At 44.4% G+C, this 18,392-nt stretch overlaps 1 protein-coding gene across 1 annotated transcript in view; it reads right to left on the reverse strand.

Annotated features, from left to right (window-relative positions):
• The window catches only part of LOC144892278 (uncharacterized), a 41,819-nt gene extending 25,408 nt beyond the window's left edge, over positions 1–16,411 (reverse strand). The window contains exon 1 of the mRNA XM_078778088.1: positions 16,157–16,411. Coding sequence (XP_078634214.1) covers positions 16,157–16,283 — 127 coding nt within the window. The 5' untranslated portion in view covers positions 16,284–16,411. The remainder of the gene's footprint in view (positions 1–16,156) is intronic.
• Between the last annotated feature and the right edge of the window lie 1,981 nt (positions 16,412–18,392).

An 18,392-nucleotide genomic window follows, 5' to 3' on the forward strand; every position in this document is an offset into this window, starting at 1 on the left:
TTACCTGACCAACTACCATGAACACTTTAATGGTGTTATTGACATTTAAATTATGGAATCAGTGAAGCATGTGTGAGAATCAGGTTTAAATCATTTGGCAGATGCCAGATATACTTGCATGTACCTACATTAAGGCGACAACTGTACAACAGATATTGTTGTCTTGGTATTTAAGATTTGTACAACTTTGTCTTACAATTTGCAACTGCATCTCAAGTCTCCAAAAATAATGTAAAGTCAAACCCGTCAACTTGCATATTTCTCAAACTGATTGAAATTGATCATTTTGGTACAACTGTTAGCCATTAGGGTTTAAATCCCATGACTCAATTGATCATAACATCTGAAATTATATATCGTGCTTCTGAAAACTGATTTGAACTCAGCTGCAGGCAGAGGCGAGTGGACAAAATGTGGTTTCGAGGCTCGAGGTGCAGGGTGGATCCTTAGCCCAGTAAACAAGTCCTTGAATGTATGTGCCAGACAGTAGATAAAATGCTCGCGACCCACGTACAGGGAAAACATGTCGCCAAACGCCTCCTTCACGAAGGGAATAATTAATTATATATCTTTGTAGTTTCTAGTATGTCTCCTAAATCAAGGATGTAACCAACCTTGGAAAGAAATATAGACATTACACATCCTTTGATAGTTATTGTATTCAGCATGTGTATCCAATCATTCATCTACCATTTAGCCTAGTGTATGAGAATATTTTCTTCGGCCTGCGCTCGGGTCTGATATGTTTAGATAAAGAGCCAAAAAGGCTCAGCCTATCCTATGCTTACATCTTTTTGTCTAAGTTTGGCCTTCTTCAGGAAGGGACGAGGGAAGGTGGGTCTTTATGGCCCAGGTTTTGCTATGTCTTTAGTGCAGATTCTTGTCTGATATTTTGCTATAAATGAAATGCCTTTTTACTTATTTTGCAGCGAGTGTCTTGAGGAATTGCCCGCTGCGTGTTAGGCGGTGCATTCTCGAGCCTTGCTCCACACTGTGTGTTTGTAATCGATTTTATTAAACATTGTTGCCCTGATTCTTCTTCTTCTTCCTTCCCTTGAGGTCTTAGACCGACACAAGTATCATACATTGTATATCTGACAGTACCACTTGACATTGGTTATTTCCTATAATTCATATCTTAAAGAGTACCGACCTTTATAGCGACTATCTTGGTGTTCTGTTTCAATATTAAGATATTTGACAAATGACCGTACTGTGATTATTTTTTATATCTCTCTGATTTCTTCTGATCATGATTTTATTTTAGAACATGTGTTTCTTTACTAGACAGTGAGAACTATTGAAATGTATCGAACTTCTCCGCTATTGTCCTGGCACTGTGCGTCCGATACACATCGGGAAACAAACCACAAGGATGTATATATTTGTTCCATTATTCATTTACACAAGTATATCCGTTGCTACAAAGTGAAATTAAATAGAACCCAAGGGTATCTGAGACATTGAGGCTTGTGAGAAACGTGTTTGTTTTTTTGTTTAAAAACTACCATTTGCATTTTACACAAATGTTTGAAGGTGCAGTCTTTTGAGGAGGACTAAGTGGTCTAGTAAATGTCGATCATTGTTTGGTATATTATGGTCAGTTTCCATAAGACCTTCGTGGAAAGTTTTTACCATGTAAAAACTATTGATTGACATCATTAATTAATTTTTGTATTGTGTGTGTGTATGTGTGTGTGTGTGTGTGTGTATGTGTGTGTGTGTATGTGTGTGTGTGTGTGTGTGTGTGTGTGTGTGTGTGTGTGTGTGTGTGTGTGTGTGTGTGTGTGTGTGTGTGACACATCGAAATCGTTACTGAATGTTGGCATCTGTAATATATTAATTTCCAGCGTTCAGTACTTTGTTTAATATAGATAGATGTCTATTGTCTAGCTATTAAGTTTGTCAAAATCTATATCCTTTTCATTTAAGAGAATATGATCCACATTATGCTTTTGTGTAAAATATATACTTGTGCATCAACTTATCAAATATTTATCAAAATATTGATCACACAATGTTTGTCGAAATATTCTGATCATGACGTGTGTGCATTATTCACTGTGACCATATCGGTGCAGAGAGCTACAGATAGCTTCACGACTAATGAGGAATATTAACTCCTTTAGGAATGACTTGTTATATTGAAAAGCTGGCAAAACTTTTGAACAACTGAATGAAGCTGCCAGATAAGGCTTGGGTTTTACAATAAAATATCACCAATTATTAGCAACTTGGGTACCACGTGATTGTCGTCCGACAATAGGCTACGGGTTACTTCGTTGGATTGCTATCCGACTTCCGCAGTTTATTTAATATGCGCTGCTATGTTTAAAGTTTGCGCAATCACAACTGAACATCGTGATTGATATGATTTACGACTGTCGTAAATTTCGTTCCTTGACCTGCCGTGATATTCTTTCATTAGCGCCGCTATGTTCAACGATCATGATATTGTGGCCGACAGTCGTGGTTGAGATGGACCTCGCCGTTTTTGAAAGATGTAATAACATGTTTTACGTCGATATTTTTTTCATTTGAGTTCTGAAATGGGCGTACGTATTATTATAGATAGGGCTATAGATTTTTTACACCATGACAAAAGTCCAAGTTGGGGGTGCGCGTTATGCACAGGGGCGCATTATTGTCTTGCGGTAATTTCACGGCCCGAAAAGCCTCTCCCGATGTGTCATTTTTAGGGGGTCGCTTTTGACAGGGGCTTAACTTGGAATTCCCATAAAAACAAACTTTCTGCCAAGTGTGCTAAGGGCCTCAACCTTTCATGTTCTCTCTGGGGCACATCAGGATAGCCTCATTCTCCTGAATAAAGCCCTCGTCCATTCCCATTTCGATTACGGTAGTCAAGCTTTTTGGGATATGTCCGCAACTAACCCCAGGAAGCTGGAAACTATTCAATCCAGAGCTCTCCATATTTGCCTTGGGGTCTTCAAAAGCACTCCAGTGAGTGCTCGTCTGGTCAAAGCTGGCGAGATGCCCTTGTCCCTTCAGTCGGAAGTTTCCAGCCTAAAGTACTGGGCCAAGTGCATTTATTTTGGGTACAACCACCCAGGCAATGCTCTGTTTTCAGATTGCTGAAAGTACCAAACTCTCGGCAGATCCTCTCATCCTCCCCCTTTCGGGCTTAAGTGTGTGAGGGTGGCTAAAGGGATGGGTTTGGACTCCCTTGCTGTTAACCTTTTAAATTGCTGTTAACCCCCCCCCCCCCCCCCTTCGTGCTGTTATATTTTCCGACTCCATCTCGGCTTTGGAGTCTTTTCAGCCGGGATGCAGGTATGACCTGGTTCACGAGGTGTTTCACCTCGTTAGCACGGCTAATTGGAGGGGCATGGTCATCGACATGCTGGCTGGGTACCTGTGTGTGTGTGTGTGTGTGTGTGTGTGTGTGTGTGTGTGTGTGTGTGTGTGTGTGTGTGTGTCTTCCACACACTCGCTCTGTACATGTCAAATTATGTACTCCACTTCCTCGATGTGTTTCTTGTACTCTCGCCCTGTACACTTCGAATCAGGTACTCTCATCACCTTTGCTCTCTCATTAGACCTCATTTTCCTGTGCTTTCTGCAATAAGTTTTGAGCATAAATCGATCATGTCTGATTAGTGATTATTCAGATTCATTGGGAGAATGAAAATATATTGTTAAATAATGTCTATTTTGGGCACAAAGAAAGATCTTGATGAGAAAACGGGAACACGAGGTTCGGGTCATCCCGCTTTTTGGAAAAAAATGGCTTTTAATGGATTAATAATTAATTTTATGAATTGCCTCAAAAACAAATTGTCACAACTACTATTATAGATGGAATGTAGATTTATACAAGTCAGGAGACGAAGATGGTTCACGAGAGAGCGGTCCTCAATGACAAAGGACGGACTACAACCGAAACAGGCCCGGACAGGCCAGGCCTGGAAATGTCAAAACGAAGGTTACTGACCTAGAAATGAGATAGAAAATAATGTATAATCAGTAGACTACGGATTTTTATGTTAAGAAAATAGGCCTTTTATGTTTTGAAAAGCGGGAATTTTTTTTTTTTTATGTGAAAAAATCCCGAAATATTTTTTTCCCCCGTTTTATTTCTTTTTTTATTATTACCAAGTTTTTCAGAAATCAGTCAAAAAAAGAACAAAAAATGGTAAGCTTTTTCCTGCACAACATTAAGCACTCTGGGCTAGTAAACAGGTAAAAAATGACGTTCAGGTACCTTTATTGCAACCACATTGTTTGATAAGTAGAGGACGAGAAGAAATTGGCAAGACCCTTTTAGGAACGGTTAAAGTAGGTGTTTGAAATCATTATCTTGGTAATGTTCTCCTTGGTGAGGCGGTGTCGGCGGTCGGTGAGGACGTTTCTGTAGACGGAGAAGGACCTTTCCACGTCGACGCTGACGATGGGGCAGTACCTCAAGAGGGGGATGTCAGCAAGCTTGACTCCAGCCGGCACACCAACCTCAGATCCGTGCTGATCTCCATCCAGGATCAAAGCCACTGTCCTCAGCACACCAATGTCGGGATTGCGCTGCAGCACCACCTTGAACTTGGTGAGCAGGATCTCCTTATGGCAGCCTCGGATCTTTCCGAGCTCCTCCTTGGCCTGATCAAGGAGCTGGAAGGCCTTGGCCAGCTCCATGCCGGCCTCCTCCAGCTGCTTAAGGATCTTCGGGATGAACGACACGTGGGCATTTAAGAAGACCAAACTGAGCTTGATGTCCGCCTTTCCGAACAGGTCCTTGGCACTCCGGATTGCCATCGCGTCGTCATCGTTCAGCTGGTCCACAATGTCCTTGACGGCCTCGAAGTGCTCGGCGTAAAACACCGCGGCATCGATCCACGTCCCCCACCGAGTCAGAATGGGCTCCGGGGGGAGAGAAAGATTGCGCTGCTGCTCCTTCCAAAAGACAACATGCGACGGGGCTTTGACAAACACCTTCTTCATCGTGGCAATCAGGTCGTTGACGTCCTTGAACATTTCTCGGACTGTCTCGCAGACACGGTGGAGCGCGTGGGCAACGCAAGTCACATGCAGCAAGTCCGGGAAGAAATCCTTCAGGGCATGGCCGGCCTTGATTATATAGGCCGCGGCGTCGCTGACGAGGACCTTGAGGCACTCCGGCTTGAAATCAGGCCAAAGATAGCGCAGCGTGTCATTGACTGCACGCACGATCTCCCCGGAGTTGGTCTTCTCCAGAAACATGCACTGGACGAGGTGGGGACGAAAGTACCCCTCCTTGGACAAGCGTCCCGCGATGATGTTGGCCACATATCGACCTGCCGAATCGGTCGTCTCATCGACGGACAGCCAGATGGGCTGCTGTCCGAGGTCGGCACGGATCCCCGCCAAGGCCTCGCCGTAGCACTTGTCGAGGTAGTGCTTTCGAATCCAGCTTTCATCGGGGATCTGGAGAGTGATGTGCTTCTCCAGGAACGACCGGAGGGCAGGGTTTTCCAATTTCGACCATGGGATGCCAGCGGCCAGCATGGCCTGGCACAGCTCCTGAGCCACGACGTCGCACTTGTGCCTCTTTCCGCCACCAAAGTCCTCCATGGTGGCTTGCGTGACCGTCCTCTTCTTCTTCAAGGCCAAGTTGCTCTTGTGGCGGTCTCCTCGGACATGTTGGGCCAGCTCAGACTTCTGCTTCGCCCGGAAAGTCTTTTCACAAGCTCGACAGAAAGCCGTGTCACTCGACACGTACTTGAAGGTGGCCCCATCGCCGCCAGCGTTGAATTCCTTCAGCCACTTGTCACGAAGAGCAGCACTCATCTTGATAGGAGACTTGTTCACACTTTGTGTACACTCTCTCACTGTAGTACACCGCCTCACTGCTGTACACGCTGGGGACGCAACGCACGCAAGTGGACGCAACGTTTTGTTTTTGAGATCGATTGCAGTGAAAAATTTCGATCGCAGTTACAAATTTCGATCGCAGTTTAAAATTTCGAAAAATTCCCTAATTTTTTTTAGCGTTGCCAGACATTTTCGACCAAAAAGGGCATTTTATTTTATTTTTCCCGAAAAAGGGCGAAATTCTTTTTTTCTCCGAAAATAGCAAAATAATTTTTTTGCGCGCAAAAAAGCCGTTTTATGTGAAAAAATATTTTTTCTTTTTTCACATAAAAATCCGATGTGCAATAATCAGTTATGAGGTTAGTTAGCTACACAATACCGAAAATTTGGTTTGATTCCGACAACTTTGAAACATTTGACCTTTGTGACCTTCAAAGGTCAAAGATTCTGAAATTTGTTGGAAAACTTGTATTTCATGATGTATGTGATAATATAAGACCATGTACGACATTTCACCCTATCAGGAAGCGAATAATGTCATAAAACCATCAAAAATCGACTTTTCTAAATTTCGTGACCTTGTGACCTTGGGGCGAAAATGAAAAATCGAGCTCCGTGGGGCTAGGCACATGACATCGACCGAACCAAATATCGAAACCGCTGTCAGATTCCACCAAACCCCTCGGAGAAGATGTTGTTTGAACTAGATTACCCCCTAAAAAAGACATCTTTTTCGGGCGTGGCTCCGCCCACAATGGGCGCAATCCGCCCACTCGAGGGCGTATTGCGCCCATTGTGTGGTATTGCGCCACACAACTAGATCATGATATCAACGTCCCACCCAAGTTTCATCAAGATCAGATATCATAGGGTAGTGATGCTGCGGACAGACACACACACAGACAGACGCTCACACATAACGAATATAGTTGTCACTTGATAACTCATGAACCAAAAATCCAAGGGAAGAGAGTTTGCTTCAAACGTCGGTGAGGGCGAGACTACCGGAAGTAAGCTGTAACACGTGCCCTTTTGTGGTTTGTTTTCAACGTATCCAATCACGTGACTCTTGTCGCGAAGGGTGCACTAACCGGAAGTTGCGTCGTTCCGCGGGCGGCTATACAAACATTTCGTATTATTTTTCATAAAACTTTATATTGTTAGAAAGAGAATTACTTCGAGCTTGTCGGAAAGTTAAAATTGTAAAGATCAGACAAGAATTAAGCGATTTATGATCAAATAACCTATACCGTTTCCATAATTTCCGGCTGTAACACATGTCCTTTTGTGGTTTGTTTTCAATGTATCCAATCACGTGACTGTTGTCGCGAAGGGTGCACTAACCGGAAGTTACGTAGTTCCGTGGGCGCCTGTCCTCTTGGGAAGCTGTGACGTAACGCGCCACGTCATAATGCTGTTTCCGGGTCCAAACACGAAAATGGAGCCTGTGACACTTTTCACTCTGACCAACTTATTTTCTAATATGTATAACATGTATAATAGCATAAAGGTAGTATGTAGTGTGAAGGCAGTATGTAGTATGAAGGTAGTAAGTATGTAGATAGTAAGTATGTAGATAGTAAGTATGTAGATAGTAAGTATGTAGATAGAAAGTCTGTAGCTGGTAAGTATGTAGATAGTAAGTATGTAGTGGTAGTATGTTAGTAGTAAGTACGTAGTTGTAGTGGTTGTATACAGCTAATATGTATCTTGGTAGTATGTATGTCGGTAGTACGTATGTAGGTAGTATGTATGTCGGTCATATGTATGTCGTGGTAGTAGTATTATGGAGGTAGTATGTATGTAGGTAGTATGTATGTAGTGGTAGTAGTAGTTTGGAGGTAGTATGTATGTAGGTAGTATGCATGTAGTGGTAGTAGTAGTATGTAGGTAGTAAGTATGTTGGTATTATGTATGTAGGTAGTATGTATGTAGGTAGTATGTAGGTAGTATGTATGTAGGTAGTAGTAGTATGTTGTGGTAGTATGAAGAGGTAGTATGAAATGGTAGTAGTATGTAGTGGTAGTAGTAGTTGTCATAGTGCCAAGTTGTCATAGTAGTATGTAGTAGAAGTAGTAGTAGTGGTAGTCGTATGTTATAGTAGTTGTAGTATGTTTTAGTTGTAGTAGTATGTTGTAGTAGTAGTAGTATGTTGTAGTGGTAGTATGTTGTAGTAGTAGTATGTAGTATGTTGCAGTAGTAGTATGTTGTAGTAATAGTATGTTGTAGTGGTAGTATGTTGCAGTAGTAGTATGTAGTTGGTTGTAGTAGTAGTATGTTGTAGTAGTAGTAGTATGTTGTAGTTGTAGGAGTATGTAGTATGTTGTAGTATTCGTATGTTGTAGTAATAGTATGTTGTAGTAATAGTATGTTGTAGTAGTAGTATGTTGTAGTAGTATAAGTATGTTGTAGTAGTATTAGTATGTTGTGGTAGAATTAGTATGTTGTCGTATTAGTATGTTGTAGTCGTAGTATGTTGTAGTAGCAGTAGTATGTTGTTGTAGTATGTGGTATGTTGCAGTAGTAGTATGTTGTAGTTGTAGTAGTATGTAGTATGTTGTAGTTGTAGTATGTTGTACTAATAGTATGTTGTAGTAGTAGTAGGTTGTAGTAGTAGAAGTATGTTGTAGTTGTATTAGTATGTTGTGGTAATGTGGCAGTAGTAGTATGTTGTAGTAGTATTATGTTGCAGTGGTAGTATGTAGTTGGTTGTAGTAGTAGTATGTTGTAGTAACAGTATGTTGTAGTCGTAGTATGTTGTCGTAGTAGAAGTATGTTGTCGTTGTATTAGTATGTTGTGGTAATGTGGTAGTATTAGTATGTTGTAGTAGTAGTAGTAGTATGTTGTAGTAGTAGTAGTAGTAGTATGTTGTAGTAGTAGTCGTAGTAGTATTTGTATGTTGTAGTAGTAGTATGTTGTAGTAGTAGTATGTAGTATGTTGCAGTCGTGGTATGTTGTAGTAGTAGTGGTAGCATGTTGTATGTAGTAGTAGTATGTTGCCACTTCAGCCTTTGTTTTTTATCAGCAGGAAATCGGTAGTAAGACAGTTCTTGGTTGGTTTCTGATCTATTTACACACTCAGGAACGCAACACTGCGGCATGACCGAGCACTTTTCTCACTGAGTCCAGCTGGTGTTTGGCTCCAGTGGTTTTGTGTTTGGACCCGGAAGCAGAATTATGACGCGTGCGGGACGTCACACTTACCAAGAGGATTGACGAAGCTGCTCAGGAATCAAATGCCTAGGTCATACATAGGCGGATTTGTCGGCGACTACTGGCGACTGAAAAAATCGCCACCATCCGCCGACAATCGTAATGAAACCGTAATGGACGGTCGCCTGTAGTCGTGGTTATCCTCCCCAGGTCGGCTGCAGTCGGCAAGAGTCGCAAAGGGGCCAAAAAGTTTTTTAAATGTTTTAAAACGGCGCGCTCAGTCGCAATGGAAAAAAATCCGCCATGCTGTCGTGATGGAACCGCCATGCTGTCGTCGGTATCCGTAATAAGAGCGTAAAGCGGCCGCAACCCAGTCGCTCATAGTCTTCCGCAATCGCCCCACCAGCTAGCACGGCAGAGATGTGAATGCCATACGGCCTTCCTGCGGCATCTTCCCGACTACGGGCCGACACTGTTGCGGCTGCATATCGACTACAGAAGAACTGTCACGTCTCCCCTGCGGCTATGGGAGACTGACGACGACAGCAGTAGGACTAGTGGCGGCCGAGTTACGGCCATTGGCGACAGAGATACGACTGCCTGGCGACTGCATTACGACATACCACGATTTTCTGGCCAGGTATAAATAGGGGTGGACATTTCAGCTCACTGCAGTATGTTCTATGGTCAAGGTCTACCAAGGGTCTCTCTACCAACATCTATCATGGATGATGAACATAGGATGAAGCCGGTCCTTCTGAATGACTTGGCAGCACTGGACCAAGATATTGCTGCGAATGACCTACTGCTGGCTCATGCTGAACTCCATTCCATGGCAAGACAGGATGGTGTGAGGGTCTCCGTGGAGTGAGGTCCTGTGGTGCCGACAAGGATATAGCTTTATTGTTTGGACTTGGGACTTTTGGGAACTTTATTTTTGGGACTTTGGTCCTTTGGAAACTTTATTTATGGGACTTGGGACCAGTGGAAATAATTTGTTGGACTTTATTTCCATTCTCTCTCCCTGCAGAAAAGTTTGATTATTACATTACAATGATACATCTTTATTAACTTTCTTATTGTACATCAAACATCTTTATGCTTCATAAAGCATACATCATACATCATTGAAATGAATAAAGTGAAATGTAAAATAGAGAAATAAAGATTTTTTTTAAAAATGCAAAATAGAAACACTGTAACGGTAGCTTTAGCCGTCTGATGAGTGCCTGTAGCGAGGACGAAACAGTGATTTTTGAAATTTATATTTAATACAAACAAATTTATTTGTTCATATTAAATACAAATTTGTTCATAGCACAAGTATCCAATAATGAATCACAATGTTCATAGCACAAGTATCCAATAGCACAGCACAAGTATCCAATAGCACAAATATCCACAAGTAATCACTAATGTGTCAATAATCCTGACTGCCAGAGTCATCGTCATCGTCAGCTGGTGGCAGGTTCGGTGTAGACATCGTCTCTTGATGTGTGAATCATGTGTGAATGATTGTGTGATCACTAGACTACGGATTTTTATGTTAAGAAAATAGGCCTTTTATGTTTTGAAAAGCGGGAATTTTTTTTTTTTTATGTGAAAAAATCCCGAAATATTTTTTTCCCCCGTTTTATTCATTTTTTATTATTACCAAGTTTTTCAGAAATCAGTCAAAAAAAGAACAAAAAATGGTAAGCTTTTTCCTGCACAACATTAAGCACTCTGGGCTAGTAAACAGGTAAAAAATGACGTTCAGGTACCTTTATTGCAACCGCATTGTTTGATAAGTAGAGGACTAGAAGAAATTGACAAGACCCTATTAGGAACGGTTAAAGTAGGTGTTTGAAATCATTATCTTGGTAATGTTCTCCTTGGTGAGGCGGTGTCGGCGGTCGGTGAGGACGTTTCTGTAGACGGAGAAGGACCTTTCCACGTCGACGCTGATGATGGGGCAGTACCTCAAGAGGGGGATGTCGGCAAGCTTGACTCCAGCCAGCACACCAACCTCAGATCCGTGCTGATCTCCATCCAGGATCAAAGCCACTGTCCTCAGCACACCAATGTCGGGATTGCGCTGCAGCACCGCCTTGAACTTGGTGAGCAGGATCTCCTTACGGCAGCCTCGGATCTTTTCGAGCTCCTCCTTGGCCTGATCAAGGAGCTGGAAGGCCTTGGCCAGCTCCATGCCGGCCTCCTCCAGCTGCTTAAGGATCTTCGGGATGAACGACACGTGGGCATTTAAGAAGACCAAACTGAGCTTGATGTCCGCCTTTCCGAACAGGTCCTTGGCACTCCGGATTGCCATCGCGTCGTCATCGTTCAGCTGGTCCACAATGTCCTTGACGGCCTCGAAGTGCTCGGCGTAAAACACCGCGGCGTCGATCCAAGTCCCCCACCGAGTCAGAATGGGCTCTGGGGGGAGAGAAAGATTGGGCTGCTGCTCCTTCCAAAGGACAACACGCGACGGGGCTTTGACGAACACCTTCTTCGTCGTGGCAATCAGGTCGTTGACGTCCTTGAACATTTCTCGGACTGTCTCGCAGACACGGTGGAGCGCGTGGGCAACGCAAGTCACATGCAGCAAGTCCAGGAAGAGATCCTTCAGGGCATGGCCGGCCTTTATCATATAGGCCGCGGCATCGCTGACGAGGACCTTGAGGCACTCTGGCTTGAAATCAGGCCAAAGATAGCGCAGCATGTCATTGACTTCGCGCACGATCTCCCCGGAGTTGGTCTTCTCCAGAAACATGCACTGGACGAGGTGGGGACGAAAGTACCCCTCCTTGGACAAGCATCCCGCGATGATGTTGGCCACATATCGACCTGCCGAATCGGTCGTCTCGTTGACGGACAGCCAGATGGGCTGCTGTCCGAGGTCGGCACGGATCCCCGCCAAGGCCTCGCCGTAGCACTTGTCGAGGTAGTGCTTTCGAATCCAGCTTTCATCGGGGATCTGGAGAGTGATGTGCTTCTCCAGGAACGACCGGAGGGCAGGGTTTTCCAATTTCGACCATGGGATGCCAGCGGTCAGCATGGCCTGGCACAGCTCCTGAGCCACGACGTCGCACTTGTGCCTCTTTCCGCCACCAAAGTCCTCCATGGTGGCTTGCGTGACCGTCCTCTTCTTCTTCAAGGCCAAGTTGCTCTTGTGGCGGTCTCCTCGGACATGTTGGGCCAGCTCAGACTTCTGCTTCGCCCGGAAAGTCTTTTCACAAGTTCGACAGAAAGCCGTGTCACTCGACACGTACTTGAAGGTGGCCCCATCGCCGCCAGCGTTGAATTCCTTCAGCCACTTGTCACGAAGAGCAGCACTCATCTTGATAGGAGACTTGTTCACACTTTGTGTACACTCTCTCACTGTAGTACACCGCCTCACTGCTGTACACACTGGGGACGCAACGCACGCAAGTGGACGCAACGTTTTGTTTTTGAGATCGATCGCAGTTAAAAATTTTGAAAAATTCCCTAATTTTTTTTAGTGTTGCCAGACATTTTCGACCAAAAAGGGCATTTTATTTTATTTTTCCCGAAAAAGGGCGAAATGTTTTTTTTCTCCAAAAATAGCAAATAATTTTTTTGCGCACAAAAAGCCGTTTATTGTGAAAAAATATTTTTTATTTTTTCACATAAAAATCCGATGTGCAGTGATCACACAATCATCATGTGTGAATCGTCTCCAATCGCCGGCGGTCTTATTGCAGTCTTGCGGACGTCGGAGTAAACCGCCACCCGGCCCCAATGCAGTCGCCGCGATCCGCCATCAGTCGTAATCTAGCCGCCAGACTGTCGCCACGCTGCCGCCGTGCATCCGCAATGCAGTCGTCGTCGATCTTCGACAGTCGCCATCCCACTTGGGGCGTCGGCGCAATGCAGGCGCAATGTGGCCGCCTGCAGTCGCCATACTGCCGCCTGACCATATTTGACCGCCCGACATCGCCAGTAGTCGCCGAAAAATCTTGATCGCCGGCAGTCGCCCGTAGTCGCCAAAATATCCGCCTATGTGTGACCGAGGCAAAAATGTCTGTTCGACCTCCGATTACAACGAACGGAATTGATTAACCGGCACAGGAGATGGACACGATATTTGTTGTATTCTGAAGTATGAAGGAGCAAGCCAAACACCGTAACTCCAAACAACATAATCGGAGCGATCGTTTAATCCGATCGTTTAATCCGTTTAATCGGAGCGATCTGCTCCCAATTATCAGCAAAGTCATGGAATCCATCATTGCTTCGGATATGAAATCTTTCCTCTTCTCCAATGGCTTGATCTCTGATCATCAATTTGGTTTCAGACCAGGTCACTCTACTCTGGACATGCTGCTTCTGCTGTCTCAACAATGGATGGAGGTCCTCAATGCCAAACAGGAAATCAGAGCTGTCTCCCTTGACATATCACGTGCCTTCGATACGGTCTGGCACCCAGCTCTGCTCACCAAACTCTCCTCCTATGGTATCCATGGAAATCTCCATGCATGGCTTGCGGACTTCCTCTCTGGTCGTAGTCAACGTGTGGCCCTGAATGGATTTCTCTCATCTCCCCTTCCCGTTCAGGCTGGAGTTCCCCAAGGCAGTGTGCTGGGCCCTGTGCTTTTCCTGGTCTTTATCAATGATCTCTCCGACTCTCTGGAAAATCCTCTGTATCTCTTTGCTGATGACTCCACTCTCTGCCGCTCCATTCCTCTTCCCTCAGATCGGCAGTCTGCAGCCTCCTCACTCTCTGAAGACCTGGACAAAATCACAGACTGGTCAAACATGTGGAACATGTCTTTCAATCCTGACAAATCTCACACTCTTACTATGTCTCTCCGAAAAGATCGACTGGACAACCCTCCCATCTACTTTCTCAACAATCCTCTCCAAGAAGTTCTGTCGCTCAAGCTTTTGGGTCTCACCATCTGCCATGATCTTTCTTGGGAAAACCACATTTCCAAGCTGGCCTCCCAAGCCAGTCGCCGACTGGGCATCCTCCGTCGTGCGAAGTCCTTCCAAGGCACACCTGAGCTCCTCACCACATACAAGGCTTTCATCCGCAGCTCAATGGAATACTGTTCTCCCCTATGGGCTGGTGCTCCTGCCTCACACCTGGCTCGGCTTCACGCTGTTGAATCCAAAGCTTTCAGAATCATTGGAATCTCCCGCGATGAAGCTATCTCTGAGGGCCTTTCACTCACTCACCGCAGGCAGGTAGGTGGTCTTTCTGTCTTCTACCGAGTCCTCTCCGGCCTTGCTCCCCCAGCTCTCTCTGTGCTCTGTCCCCCAAATATTCCTACAGGTCGCACAAGATCTGCCAGCCACCCTCTGATGGTTAAACTGCCGAAATCTCGGCTCTCTGCTCACCTTCACTCTTTCATTCCTCTTTTCTCCCGCCTCTGGAACAAACTCCCACACTCACTTCAATCACACTCCTCCCTCCAGGTCTTCAAAACAGCTGTTCACCACCATCTCTTATCTTCCCCCATCCAAAACCTTGATCTTTTCTACCCCCACTAATTCACCCCAGATCCACCTTGTTTGAAATTCCAACTTCTTTCCTGGAAGTCTGGGCAGTGTCCATATGTTTTATACCTCTCCCACCCCCCCCCCCTTCCCATGCCTCCCCCCCAAAGCCCTCTCCCTCCCACAGTTCTCTCGATGTCTCCATGTCTCTCGGTCCCTGCTCTCAAATGTGTTTGTGTCCTTCCCCCTCTCTCCCCATCTTGTCTACCGCTCCCGATGTTATTTGTTTTGTGTGTCTGTTTGTCTTTCTGTGTGATTAATGTTCGCTCTTTCACGAGCCTCGATCTTGTATACAAAAAAAATAAAAAAATAAAAAATAATATAAAATCCATTCAAACTCAAGCCAACCACGTCGCGTTCTCTCCCTCTGCGTGATCACGTCATCCGCAGCACACGTGATGCAGTGACCAGTGTATTCAATATATTGTAATGGGCAATGAGACGAGACCCCACAATATTGCACGAGGGAACCCGATCAGGAGATCGACACGATCTTGTACGAGGGGACCAGATCAGGACATCGACGCGATCTTGTACGAGGGAACCAGATCAGGACATCAACACCATCTCATACGAGGGAACCAGATCAGGACATCGACACGATCTTGTACGAGGGAAGCAGATCAGGACATCGACACGATCTTGTACGAGGGAACCCGACCAGGAGATCGACACGATCGTGTACGAGGGGACCAGATCAGGACATCGACGCGATCTTGTACGAGGGAACCATATCAGGACATCGACAAGATCTTGTACGAGGGAACCAGATCAGGACATCGACACGATCTTGTACGAGGGGACCAGATCAGGACATCGACGCGATCTTGTACGAGGGAACCATATCAGGACATCGACACGATCTTGTACGAGGGAACCAGATCAGGACATCGACACGATCTTGTACGAGGGAACCCGACCAGGAGATCGACACGATCGTGTACGAGGGGACCAGATCAGGACATCGACGCGATCTTGTACGAGGGAACCATATCAGGACATCGACAAGATCTTGTACGAGGGAACCAGATCAGGACATCGACACGATCTTGTACGAGGGGACCAGATCAGGACATCGACGCGATCTTGTACGAGGGAACCAGATCAGGACATCGACACGATCTTGTGCGAGGGAACCAGATCAGGACATCGACACGATCTTGTACGAGGGAATCCTATCAGGAGATCGACACGATCTTGTACGAGGGAACCAGATCAGGACATCGACACGATCTTGTACGAGGGAACCCTATCAGGAGATCGACACAATCTTGTACGAGGGAACTCGATCCGTACATGGTGTGATTCTAACATAAACTATTATTATGAACGTGCACAGTGCACAGCACGGACCCTCACGGGAACAAGCATTCTGAGTATTGCGCTGCAATTCACGTCCCCGACCGGCAGTCTGTCCTCTGGAAAACTGTTGGGGAATTACCAAAGTTCAAAGTGCCATAACTTTGTCAAAACTGATCGAAACGTCGTGAAGTTCGAACTTGATCTGTAACTTATCATGAGGAAACCATGTGCCAAGTTTGAAATCATTAGCATTGAGAGATTAGAAAAAAAGTCCGGAAAACTGTTCTTTGCGTGACAAACGGACAGACGGACAGACGGAGAGACAGAGGGACGGAGTGCAAACCGAAAGTCCCCTCCGGTGTACACCGGTCGGGGACTAATAAGAACGTCACGTACCGGGTCCGAACTCCTTGTCCGCGGGAGATTCTCCCAGATCAAGCAGGTTCCTTCCATCGGAGACCATCGTGGATCCCGGAGTGTTCACCACGTGTTCCTCATCGGAGAGATCTCGGTCTCGGTTCATTGGACACAGGAAAGTAAAGTGTTGTGTCGTAGTGTACAGTACAGTCCAAGGCAGTACAGTCCAAGGCAGTAAAGAGCCTCTGCTCCTGTGACTCACTGCACAGTGCACATTTTGTTCATGACCACGCCCCCTACGGAAGGGAAACGGAAATAAAGACAGAGCGGGTTGAGACCTCAAACAGAAGAATCATGGTGACATTACATGGTGTTACATAGTGACATTACGTGGTGTTACAAGGTGACATTGCATGGTGTTACTTGGTGTTACATGGTGACATTACGTGGTGTTACATGGTGACATTACGTGGTGTTACAAGGTGACATTGCATGGTGTTACTTGGTGTTACATGGTGACATTACGTGGTGTTACATGGTGACATTATGTGGTGTTACATGGTGACATCACATGGTGTTACAATAAAGACATTACATGGTGTTACATGATAGACATTACATGATGTTACAATAAAGACATCACATGGTGTTACAATATAGACATTACATGGTGTTACAATAAAGACATTACAGCATGGTGTTATGAAAAAGACATTACATGGTGTTATGAAAAAGACATCACATGTTGTTACAATATAGACATTACAAGGTGTTTCAATAAAGACATTACATGGTGTTGCAATAAAGACATCACAATGTGTTACAATAAAGACATCACATGGTGTTACAATAAAGACATCACATGGTGTTACAATATAGACATTACATGGTGTTACAATAAAGACATTACATGGTGTTACAATAAAGACATCACATGGTGTTACAATATTAACATGACATGGGGTTACAATAAAGACATTACATGGTGTTACAATAAAGACATGACATGGTGTTACAATAAAGACATTACGTGATGCTACAATAAAGACATTACATGGTGTTACAATAAAGACATTACATGGTGTTACAACGAAGACGTCACATGGTGTTACAATATAGACATTACATGGTGTTGCAATAAAGACATCACATGGTGTTACAATAAAGACATTATGTGGTGTTACAATAAAGACGTTACATTGTGTTACAATAAAGACATTACATAGTGTTACAATAAAGACATAACATGGTGTTACAATAAAGACATTACATGGTGTTATGATAAAGACATCACATGGTGTTACAATATAGGCATTACATGGTGTTACAATAAAGACATTACATGGTGTTACAATAAAGACATCACATGGTGTTACAATAAAGACATCACATGGTGTTACAATAAAGACATTACATGGTGTTACAACAAAGGCGTCACATGGTGTTACAATAAAGACATGACATGGTGTTACAATATAGGCATGACATGGTGTTACAATAAAGACATTACATGGTGTCACAATAAAGACATCACATGGTGTTACAATAAAGACATCACATGGTGTTACAATATAGGCATGACATGGTGTTACAATAAAGACATTAGATGGTGTCACAATAAAGACATCACATGGTGTTACAATAAAGACATTACATGGTGTTACAACAAATACGTCACATGGTGTTACAATAAAGACATCACATGGTGTTACAATGTAGACATGACATGGTGTTACAATAAAGACGTTACATGGTGTTACATTACAGACATTACATGGTGTTACGATACAGACATTACATGGTGTGATGTACGTGAGTCCGGTGTGCGGATGCCCGACACACGGGACTAGGAACGTGGAGCTGAGTGCAATGTTAACCTGATGGTATTCATAGAATACTTACCCTGAGCAGTCAACTTGTTGCGAGCCAACTCTTCTGTTTTTGAACATTTTTTGTTGATCCAATATGACTGCCAGACCACATGAGCGATGACATCATGAATTTATAAACTCTAATATAATTGTTGCAGAGATCACACTCAATACATTTCAAACTAATCAGACGAAGCGTTGTCCCTGTCGAATGATGACGTCATAATTATGGCACCAATGACGTCATTGTTAACAGCACCTATTCCCCATATGGAGTTCTTTACAATGAGCCATGTTTCAATTTTTTTCATGCAGCGGTTTTGGAGCCATATCCAAAACCTCCTGTTTTGGAAACAAAACCTCAAAACCTCCAAAACCTCCACCATAGAGAGGTGCAACATTTT

This window comes from Myxine glutinosa, chromosome 5 (genome assembly GCF_964187855.1).
Source record: "Myxine glutinosa chromosome 5, kmMyxGlut1.1, whole genome shotgun sequence".
Lineage (NCBI taxonomy): Eukaryota > Metazoa > Chordata > Myxini > Myxiniformes > Myxinidae > Myxine > Myxine glutinosa.